Source organism: Vitis riparia, chromosome 9 (assembly GCF_004353265.1).
Source record: "Vitis riparia cultivar Riparia Gloire de Montpellier isolate 1030 chromosome 9, EGFV_Vit.rip_1.0, whole genome shotgun sequence".
NCBI classification, from domain to species: Eukaryota; Viridiplantae; Streptophyta; class Magnoliopsida; order Vitales; family Vitaceae; genus Vitis; species Vitis riparia.
Window position 1 is genome coordinate 1,673,876 of NC_048439.1, and position 12,441 is coordinate 1,686,316.

Consider the following 12,441-nt stretch of genomic DNA (forward strand, 5'->3'; position numbering starts at 1 on the left):
GTATACAAACAAAAACCACACGGTAATAATGAATTTACATGTAAAACAAAGCCATAAGGCCCAAATGAAAATAAAATCGCTGCAACCCACAAACAAAGCTTCAAGCAAAGGCCCAAAAGAAATATCAACAAACCCAAATATCAATAATGGAAGCCCAATATCAATAATGAATGAGTCCAATGCGCCCGAGTATCATGGGAACAGGTGCGATGTAGGCATGGTGGAAAGGGTGGCAGTGTCGGCATGAGAGAAAGGAAGGGCGGCGATGGGTGAAGGTGCACTGGAGGGAAAGGGAGATCACGGCGGGGCTATCTCCGGCGATGAAGGTGTGGGTGGCGATGAGAGAACGTGGAGGAGAGAATGACTGTGCTGAAGCGACACTTTAATTCCTCTCTCACTCTCAGTCTCACTTGGTTTGTTAATGAAGATAATGATAACAGTTATGAAGATTACTTGACAAAAGGATATAATTGAAAGGAAATATAATTCAAATGAAACAGAAATAACAATAAGATAGATAATGGATCAGAAATTATAAAATCCATTCAAACGGAACCCAAACTGCTACACTAATACTGCTGCTCGCATTTCTATCTTCCACTGTAGGGCAAGAACTTGGCTTCCACCGTGATTGAAATACGCTCCCCATCAATTTCATCTTCGTAGCCTTGGCATGTAAGATCAATATTATTAATTCTCCTGCCAGATGTCTGAAAAAACCGAAAAACCATAAACTTCAACTCACATAAAAAACGATACAAATGATATAAGATATAGGTATAGATAGGGTATACGATGATCGCAGACCATCCCCTCTCGAAGTAATACTGCACTGGGATTATTTCACCGCAGTCAAATAGCATTAATGGCACATCAGTGATTTTGTTCCAGATGATGCCCATGTCCTGGAACTAGGTAATAGACCCCTCGAGCTTACATTCTTCGCACTGCAAAACCAAGAAAATAAAACAGTGGCAGAAGTAACCAGCGGAAAAACAGTAGTAGAAGTAATGAGAGGAAAAAAACACTATGGTAGAAGTAATGAGAAAATAGTAGCAAAAGTAATTCCATAACAATCATACGTGTATGAATAAATAAAAAATTTAACATATATATATATATATGTGGACCCATAACAAGATACATAGCACAAACATTAATATTTAATTTTTGAACAAAAATATCAACTTGTAATTGATACTCTTTTACAAAATTAGTTCATAAATATTGACAATAAAACCAAAGCAATATAGCCTTACAAATGTTGCACGTTGGCAGATTTGGAAAAGTTCCAATCCAATTCCAAAAGTTGAAACACAAAAGAAGTGGTAACAATTATTATTTAAACTTTATGCCTTAAAAAACAAGTCCTCCAAACCATAGGCCAATTCCAACCGTTTTAGTCGTGCTTTGGCTTTCTCTACTAGTTGATTAAATTTTATTTTTATTTTTATTTTTTTTAAATTCAGAAAATGAACCCAACCCAGAAAAATTCCTAGATTCTATCAAGAAATTTCTTGCCCTAATATGCCATATGGGAGAAAATTCATATAACTTTGAATCAACATGCATTTCTGAATGATTCAACATGTGTGGATACCACTCGTTGAAGAACATTTTTAAAGATTACCAAATATTTTATCAACCCAAAACCAGAAATCTCATGTTAAATCAAAAAAGAAAACATGACGATTAGATTAGAGAATGTAGACAAACCTAAATCCATTGTTGATCTTGAAGAAATACGGTTCTTCTAAGGCAATAGAAGAGGAAACCACCTTTCTATTTTCTCTCTTGTGATGGGAGGCAAGAGAGTAGACGTTTTTAGTATTTTAGAAAACTAAAAGACACCAAACTTCAGTTTCCTTTTCCTTTTTATTAACTTCCTCTATGCCTTAGGGACCATACCTATTGGGCTGTTGGGTCACATGTGTCTTAGGCCCATCATGTAAGATCATGTGACTTGGGTTCTACACACAAGGTGACCCATACTTAATAAATATAAATTGAATATATATAAATAGCTTAATCATAAACAATTATTAATATATGTGACTCCACAATTTTTTTAACAATATCTATGTGTATGTCGTACCTATCTTCCACCACCTTAGCCAATAGCAAGTTAGCCTTGAGCCATATGGCCCATATCTTAGTCTTCTATTGTACCTTAATTTTATTCATTTTTAACCCGAAAAAATGGATGTTTGAGTTTTCTGTCTTGATTGCTAATGCTAATATTGACAATATTTACTATTATATTATCTCCTTAAAATGTTATTTTAATGTCCATTGTAAAATAAATTGAAATTTTAAAATCTACACGTGGTTATAAATATGCTTGCAATGATCGGCTTTTATTGATAGTTGACTTTTGGGGAGGGGATACTATGTTAAATTCAAAAGTAACCCATGTTTGACATCACTTGGAATGTAATTAATTGAAGTGTTTTTAATTAAAACCTTTATTAAAAAAATATCATATAAAATATTTTTAAAGAGAATAGACTTTTCAATAATATTTTCTAAATTTTTCTAAACATAAAAGAGTTGTTTTTTTATACTAAGAATATATATTTTTTAAAATAGAATATTTTTTCAAAGCTCGATTTGTTTGGAAGTGATCTTGGGAAGACTAATACTTTCTCTAACATAAATTATGTATTTGTAAACTTTTAAAAAATTTAACAAATATTTATATAATTCCATGGCAATGTGTGGACCCCGCATTTCGGCTCATGCGTTTTCCACTCGATGACGAGCTCGATTTTTATTTAATTTGAAAAATGATTTTTATTGATTAAGAAAATGATTTGGAGTCACCACTTATTTTTGTTTTATTTTTAAACGGTAAACAAAATAAGAAAGAAAAACTCTAAGTGTGACTCCTTATTTTAGAAAAGGCGATCTGTGAAAAATCGGATCGGGTTCGGGGGTCAAGTTACTTATCAGGAAGGTACGGTAAAGACCGTAGCACCTCTCTAAGTCCCTAAAAACGGGTCTCTACTAATAAAATGAAGCTGACGTGGCAATTGATGTGTAAATCAGAGAATACCTAGAATGATTATGCACGTATGAAAATCAGAACACTCAATGAAGAATGATCAAAGTGAGAACGGGGCGTACCTTAGCATCAAATGATCAATGTGCTATCACAAAAAATTGGGTCAGTGTACAATAAAGAGTATAAACATAGCTCACATGTCACTAAATCGAGCACAAAAGTCATCACATGTCACAATTCATTCAAATTGATTTTTATTTTAAAGAAAATTCTTTGATGTAGGGCCCCCACCAAAGCCGTTTATTTTTGCATGAATTAATTCCATAAATTCCATTATTCGGAATTACAGAATTTAAATTCATGTTTATTTTAAAACGTTTTAAAATCATGAAAAATTCGAAATTGGCTCGCCGAAAAGAAAATGGCGGCCAAATTTTATTGAAAAACGGATTTTTGGAACCTAAACGAAAAAAAAACTAAGGATGAAAAATTAAAGAGACGAAATTATTTGAAAAAAGGAATTTGAAAAATTATTGCAAACTAGAGTTTAGGAATCTATTTTAAAAAATAAAAGATGAAGAAATAAAAAAAATAAATAAATAAACAAAAAGAAAGGAACGTGGCTTAATGGTGGGCATGCAAAGCCTTTGCCAATGAGGTTTAACTGGGTGCTTCCTCAGAATCTGCCATCCTCTTCCAATCAATCCCATCAAACCACTTACGACTTTGATTATGAACATTCACATTAGCCCCAGAAACTGAAGTTGGTGTGGTGGAAACAACAACTGGATTTCCTGAAACTGGAGTGACTAGCAATTCAATCAGCTCGACTACAGCATCAACCTTCTCAAATGTCTCGGCTGATATATGAAGATATAATTCTTCATGAGCAGCCTGGATTCCATCAGATGGAGTAATTTCAGCGCCTGCAGAGGCTCCAATTCCCTGACGGTCTCTGAATTTTCACACGGGGGAGCAAAAGCTTGTCCAGGAATATTAATTCCGGACTTCCATGAATCATCACCCATAATTTAGCCAATACTCTGCTTCATGATTATCTCTCTTTGACAACCAAGCCAAAGTTGATCACATTGTTCTGTGAGTGAGATAATTCCTTGGGTGATTGTGCCTTTGGCTTCGTGACTCTCCTACTGGAACATAACTCAGATTAAGAGCAACTTTAACTTGCTCATAGGTGGCGGCTTTCTCCAGCCTGATAGTGAGGTCTACCACTGACACATCAACAGTAGGAATTAGGAAAGCCATTCCATGAAAGAAGCTCTGCTTGAATGTTTTCCTCCGTTGCCGTCTATAAAGCCTCATTTCCTTGTTGCCAGCATGGAAAGCTACAACAGTGTAAATATCCCTGACTGCATCCTCGAGAACCAAAGATGTTTTCCTGTGCATCTCTTGTATACCCCCTTGAGAATCTAGCAAACCACAGCTTCTGGGCGATAGCAGAAACAGTAAGAAGAGGTAGGGTTGCCATGCTTTTCTGTTTCAATAAGAATTCCAAGCAAGTCCAAATCCCCAAGCAAGCTAACCATCTCCGGAATTTAGTTGCTAGACTAGCACAATGATGGGCGAACGAAAACTGCATCTGCAGGCACCGAGATGTCAACAGTTGGTCTTAGCAGGGCACAAACCTCAATGGCTCCATGCACAAGAATGATGTTAGGTGGCATGAGCTCCTTCAAGAATGTACTTGTCTGTGCAAAAACTATGTGTTAGCTGCTATCTGAGGGACTAGGGCTCAGCTGTGATGACTGAAGTTGGTGTGGATGATCAGAGTTTGGATGCTCAAAGCCAGAACTCTGGAAGGCCTACTGGAGATGAGGTTAGATAGAGCCTCATTGATCCAGCTGGTTGTTGGTCATTGGGCCCTCTGAAAGCCCATGCAAATACCTGCTGTTATGATTGCCAATATCTCTAGGAGACAAATTAAGTGCGTCTCTTAAACTGTTGGTGGCTGCACCAGTTTGTTCTGAGAAGCAAGTTCCTCAAGATTCCGGTGATGGCGGAGGCGTTTCGCCGCTGGCGGCGTCGTTCGAAGACAGCTTTGCTTGCTTTTACTTTGCCACAAACCTTACAGTCCCAAATCCCTACAGTTTTTATCTTCACTGCATACTTTCCTCAAAATTCACATAAACATTTGCTACGTCGACTGACTTTCATCTTCTCAATCTGATTATGCCAACTATCTCCATAATGAGTGTCATATTTCCCAGTAATGCCAACCTTCTTTATTCACTTGGTCATTTTCAATGGCTTGAAGGGTCTCTACAACTGTGATGGAGGTTTGGCGCACCAAATGTGAAACTAGGGTGACTCAAAGGGTGGCGGGAATGAAGTGCAGGATTTTGCCAAGGTCTAGGTTTGAATATTCTTTGCATGTGAGGTTGAAGGTTTGAAACCGTACTTCCCCTAGCAGCCATGGCTTCAAGTTTTGAATGAATCAATCAACAGCATCACTAAGTGTAATGCCGCTGGTGGGTATGAGAAATGGGTTAGGTTAATGAAGATGAGTACGGTGTAAGTATGGGGAGTATGAAATGAGTGAGTTAGTGGGTATCGAAATGTGGAATGAACTGAACACAGTGAACATGTTAATGGATATGGAAGATAGGGGATATGATTGGTGGGTATCAGAAGACAGTGGTAAAACGGAATGGGTGTACAGGTGTTAAATGTGAGGAAGTGGTGGTCCAGAATGAGAAATAATAACTATTTCTGATCTGACAGGGTGGCACATGATGAAGACTTGGGCTGCGAGGTTGGCTGCTTCCGCTGCTGCCATAGGTGCTTTGCATGTTGCCTCTCTATCAATAGTGATGGAAACTTCATTTGCATTAACACAGATAACCTTCTTATTATTTTTCATCTGCTGCATCTCAAAATCTCCAACTGTTAGCTCTCGCTCAGCAATATCGGTTTCGTGACCTCCAAAATCAAAGCCTCAAATCCCTTAAGAAAATGTTGCACTTGGTAGAATATTCTTCTACAGTACGCCTTGAGGACTGCCATCACCATATTGAGCTGCTCACTGTTTCAAGTGTCTTTACCAATGGAATTAGTGTGTATTTCTACTCGATCGGAGAAGAAATGAGCCTGCTGCCAACTGTCAAGCCTTGGACGTGCAATGTATTTGAAGTGGGCCATGCAATATTATACTGGTAATCCATACTAGGTCTCTCAATAAAGCACTGACCACTTGAAATAACGCCAGCGAAACAGAGATTAGATCGGAGGGCAGCGAATAGGCTCCACAGCAATGTTTTAAAAACCGGACCGGATCGGCCGGTCCAACAGGTTCAACCGTCGACCGGTCACGTCTCCGGTTCGATTCGCCCTATCAAACCGTTTGAAGATAAAACCGGTAACAAACCGCCTAAACCGGCGGTCGGACCGGTGACCCGGTGAAACCGGACGGTTCCAATCGAACCGAATAGTAAAAAATTTAAACAAGGCTCCCTTGTATATAAGTTAAAATACTTTGGGTTGGCAAAACTATGCTGGGCCTTGTCTAATAATGACAAAGCCCACACCTCACCCACCCACATTGTGGGCCGCTTCTTGAGCCCAACCACAAGATGAGGGAATACCTTAGCCCTCCAAGAGGATTGCTATCCTTTGCACCCTCATTCCTCTTACAATCCGATGTGGGATTGCTAACCAACCTAATGAATGAAAAAAAAATAACAAATCCCTCCAGGAGGATTTGAACTTGGACGATTGGACCCCAAATTCTATGGCTATCATAGGACACCACTCGGCTACACCCTTCAGCTATGTAACATGCCAAACAAAATAATATATATTGGATTTTAAATTTTTTTATATTATTAAATAAAAATAATATAATATTTTTAAAAATTATAAAATTAGTTTAAATTTTTATTTTTAATATATTCACATTTAAATATTTTACATATATCATTTAATAAAATTAAAAATATTAATATAATTTAATTTGATAAATATTATTGATTTTAATTTATTCATATATATTTTAAAATTTTTATAATTATTTTTAATTTTAATAATATATATATATATTATATTTATGACGTCACCGGTTCGACCGCGGTTCGACCGTCGGTCCGACCAGTGAACTGTGAACCGGTAACTTTTCCGGTTCGATCACCGGTCCGGTTCTGAAAACATTGTTCCACAGGCAAGGAAATAACATCAATCCCAGTTCAGAATTTCCCAGAATCAAATTTATACTAGAACATTTCAACTATTTTGCTTCGTTCTTTAGATCAAACGTGAGTTTCACTGCTTGTTATCATCTCTGAGACCCAGTTCCAGTTCTAGAGATGAAACTCTCTATTCTGTGATGGACACGAGACGCCCAGAGAATGAGAGTTAAGCACCCAATACTACCACTGATCCATCTAAGGCAGAACCTGTAGTGTCAACAACTTCTTCAACTTAAACTATCCAAACAACCTTATATGTATTCTTTGTCCAGGTATTTCTCAGCAAAACTGATGTAGAGTTTCCTCAGAAGCAAACCCTAGACCAGATTTCCTCCGGCAGCGCCTTACCCTTTCAGGTAGAGATGAGAAATCTGGTACTCGCCACGGCAGAGCACCAAGAACAGAGGAAGACAGCAAACAGGGCACAAAATAATGGGAACCAAATGAGCCCATATAAGCCTGATTTCATCTATCGATCCATGAACTAAGGTGTAGGGTGGATGAGATCAAATGAGCATCAAATAAAAGGTAAAACAGAGGTACCAAAACATCTCATGCGGAAATCAGAACAGGGCAAACTAAACTTCAGCAAAAACCCATTAACAAAATATGAACATACTCACTCCCAAGCAACAAATATCATCTTAGCATCAACAAAAGAGATAACAAAAAAGCATGAAGAATGAAAATATACGTGAAAATCATGGTAACCAAACCTGAAAATCACTCCCTCAGCTGGGCGTTTTTAGGCTGCAACTCTCAGTTCCTTCTCTCTGGTTTCGCCCTCCGTAACCAGCCTGATACTCCAAACCCTCAGAAAAACCTCCTCATTCAGCAAAAGCCTCCTGCTTCCCTTGCCTCCCTACCCTCTGAAAACCCCCTGAACCCTGCAATATCTCTCAACAAACACGTCCCAAAAAGCAACCTCACTCTTGCAGCTGGCCTGCTACAGGTAACCGAATCCGCTCCTCCTGCAGAATATGCTCCCCATACGTGTCTCTCCCTCATTCACTCTTCAATTCCACTACTTGATTCTTCAGCAACCAGCCAGGAAACGACACGTGGCCTTATGAGATTGTGACACTTGGCAAACATAGGCTGCCAAAAAGTGAGCCCCAAATGGGGTCTACACAATGGTAATCATTTATAAAAATCATTTTTTTGAAATATAATAAGATATTATTAAAATATATTTTATATTTATATTCAAATACTAAATGATAATCTCTTTTAGAATTTTTTTTAAATATGTTTGATAGTAATTTTAATAAGTGTTTTTATTCTTTCTAATATTTTAAAAATAAAATTTTATAAATATTATAAAATTAAAAATATTTTTTAAAATCAATGTGAAAGACAATCATAATATAAAATAAAAACGCTTTAACCACGTGGGGCAACAAAAATAGAAATCATCCGTAAAGAACCTTTAATATCATCTCTACAGTCAAAATTCAAAGTTAAATCCTTCAGAACAGGGTAACCCATGTTTGACCAACAACCTAACTGGACCACGTTACGCACCCCTACTACCCTCCAAGGCCCACCATCAGATTTGCTCTGTCATTTTCTGATGTGGCACATATTTTCTCTTTAATAAAAGAGAACTAGGCATAAAAGGTGGTGAGGAAAGGAACAACAGAGCTATTTAGCCACTTCGGTTTATAAATTGGTAAATATTCATATATACTCTTCTAAAATGAACATATTCTAAATGTATTAATTATTTTTAATTAAATTAATTAAATAATTTAGTTAAGTTAATTTACTAAATCTAAATCTAACTATAATTAAATGTGAAAATAAAATTAAATAATTATCTAAAATTAACATATTCATCTAAAATTAAATGATCAAATTAAGTCAAGTTAATTCATTGAAAATATACAAATTAATTACAATTGAACGTGAAAGTAACATTAAATCATCCATATTACAAATATACTAATTAATTAAAAATACATTAATTATTTACAATTGAAAATAGAATTAATTAAAATTTTAAATAAGCATGCCTTAGAATAATTGAATAAATGAGCAACCTTAAAAAAATTATGAGCAATAAGATATCAAATGAAGAATGTAATGAAATGTGAATCAAATGGATGCAAAGTGAGCTATTTATAGGAAAATTTTTGGTCAAAATAACTGTTGAAATATCATTTTATTGTTGAAAAACATTTTTGCCCGTTGGATTAAAATCTGAGTGAAATCTAACCGTTGGATTATCATATAACCATTGAAATGTCATTCTAGCCATTGAATCAAACCCAGATTAAATTTGGAGTGTCCGATGGACTAGCAACATGATCGTTGCACTTCGGTGTGATCTGAGTCGTCTTATCACATTCAACAAGGACATCGATTTTTCTCAAAAAATTAGCGATTTATCGTCAATATATCGGCGATTTTCTGCTACATCAACAGATTATTTAAAAAAATCGACGATTTATCGCCTCTAGCCGATATATCATTGATATATCAGCAATTTTTTGACGATATTTACCAATTTTTCTTCTACCCGATTTTTTGGTGACTATAGTTTCAATAATTTTAGTCAGGCTTTTACATGTTATCACAACTATAACATTTCTCTATTCCCCTTATGACCATGTCTTGTTGCGGTCTCTTTTGTTCACACTTATCTCTTTTAGTCGCAGTTAATCTTCCTTTTCGTCAAGGTTGGTGGCCACAACAAAAAGCCTTCCTTCTTATAGTGCGTGTTGATGGAGAATAACAACTGTTTAATTTTAGTGGGAGAGGTGCATGTCGATTAATGGAATTGAAGCACCGAAATGCTTAAGAGTTTATGGCTGAATTTTAATGCTTGAAATAATGAAGGCATTGTAGCTGAAATTTTCAATAGAAAAAGCATGATTCGGTGGTTGAATTTTATGGTAAAAGAATGGTGTTTTGGTGGCTGCATGAGCATGAATGTGGCTGCTGGTTATGTGGCCATGAATGGAGTAGCTAGTGCTTTGGTGATTGAATATTTTTTGGTGAGAGAAAGGCGTTCGGGTAATAGAATTTTAATGGCTGAATTCCCATGGAGAAGTGGTGGATTTCGGTGGTCATGTGGGAAACTTATGGCTGAAAATCAGTGAAGAAAAGGCGATAAAGTTGGCTGCATAATGAAGATGAGCTGAACATGGCTTGAAAGAACACCAACACGTCGTCGAATTTTGGAAGACCCTTAGGTAAGTTATTGAATTTTCTATCTTTGATTTTTATTTTTTATATTATCTTTGTTCAATCTTATTTTATTAAGACTATTAATTTAATAGCAAAAGATATATATATATATATATATATATATAAATTACATTGTTAGTGTCATGTGTCATAAAAATATTATAAACTTTTTTTTTTTTTGATGCAAAACTATAAAAGACACGATGACACTTAATGATTTTTTTTTTCTAAAAAAATATTTATAATTTTATTTATAAATTTATGTTTTTTTTACTTAAATATTATAATAAGATAAAAAAGGACTTATAAAGAAAACCACCAATTTTTATATTTTGAATAATTAATTTATTTAAATGTAAAATAAAATGATTATTAAATTAGATTGAGTTCCGTCACTTTCACAATTCAAGATTAAGTCTGATAAAATCAGAATCAACAGAAAAGCCCACAATAAAAAACTAGCATTTTGGGCGAAATTTCTCCTAATTTTGCTGATTTTTTTATTTATTATCTCAAAAAAAAATGAAACAAATAACAATAACAAAAATGAAATTTAAAAAAATAAAAATAAAAAAATACAACAGATATAGGCGTTGAGCCTCAAGAGCGCCCCTTGCCGATGCTAAGCTAGTTGTCTGGGCTACCAAGCCCACATAGTTATGATGTACCCATCTTCTCCTCGGTGCAGTAACATTCTTAAGAACAGAGTAGAGTCTTCTAAGAGCAGAGTGCAATCTTCTAAGAACAGAGTACAGTCTTCTAAGAGCAGAGTGCAATCTTCTAAGAACAGAGTGTAGTCTTCTAAGAGCAGAGTGCAATATTCTAAGACTTGTTGCTGCAGTTATCAACTAAATTTGAGTGAAGAACCTTTAACAGCCAAAACTCCTGCATTCTAGTTTAATAACCAAAACATTTATACATAAAAGATAGATAGCAGTTTAACAATCAAAACGTGCAGTTATCAACTAAATTTGAATGAAGAACCTTTAACAGCCAAAACTCCTGCATTCTAGTTTAATAACCAAAGATAGATAGCAGTTTAACAATCAAAACAGCCAAAACTCCTGCATTCTAGTTTAATAACCAAAGATAGATAGCAGTTTAACAATCAAAACGTCCAAATATCCATAGCATCCACACAAACATCCAAATATCCATAAGGAAAACTCCAGAACTATTTCTATCTTCCACTGTAGGGCAAGAACTTGGCTTCCACAATGATTGCAATACGCTCCCCATCAATTTCATCTTCGTAGCCTTGGCATATAAGATCAATATTATTAATTCTCCTGCCAGATGTCTGAAAAAACCGAAAAACCATAAACTCCAACTCACATAAAAAAACGATACAAATGATATAAGATATAGGTATAGATAGGGGTATACGGTGATCGCAGACCATCCACTCTCGAAGTAATACTGCACTGGGACTATTCCATCGCACTCAAATAGCATTAATGGCACATCAGTACAGTGATTTTGTTCCAGATGATGCCCATGTCCTGGAACCAGGTAGATATACCCCTCGAGCTTACATTCTTCGCACTGCAAAACCAAGAAAATAAAACAGTAGCAGAAGTAACCAGCGGAAAAACAGTAGTAGAAGTAATGAGAGGAAAAAAAAAAACACTATCGGTAGAAGTAATGAGAACATAGTAGCAAAAGTAATTCGATAACAACCACTTTACACACCTTGACCCTTGTGCCGAAACTGCGCTTTGGTTGTCTCAGGGGGTCTGCTTGGCAATCCATGTAGATACAAGCTTTCCTCTCAGAAACCCACCCACATGCTTCAATGTTGAATAAAAATATTATGAAAATATTATTGAAAATTTACATTGAAACAGTACGAGATGACATTTCCTTCAGGGCGAAGTTCAAGAAAGGCGATGTTCTCTAACTCGGCTGATACAACCAGCATTCGTTTAAGTGACATTTTTTTATTGTTGAATAAAAATATTTTATATAAATTAATTTAAATTTTCATTTAAAATATAATAAAACATGTTTTGATAAAAGTATTTTAAAAAATTTTAAATAAAT

General features: G+C 35.6%; 1 protein-coding gene across 1 annotated transcript; it reads right to left on the bottom strand.

The window, feature by feature from the left end:
- Positions 1-554: 554 nt before the first annotated feature.
- Positions 555-12,187, bottom strand: LOC117922727. Its single transcript, XM_034840934.1, has 4 exons — positions 12,091-12,187; positions 11,785-11,943; positions 11,583-11,698; positions 555-594 (listed from the first exon to the last, which is right to left on the bottom strand). The coding sequence occupies exons 1-4, from the start codon at positions 12,148-12,150 to the stop codon at positions 591-593; spliced, it is 339 nt and encodes a 112-aa protein (XP_034696825.1). The 5' UTR covers positions 12,151-12,187; the 3' UTR covers positions 555-590.
- Between the last annotated feature and the right edge of the window lie 254 nt (positions 12,188-12,441).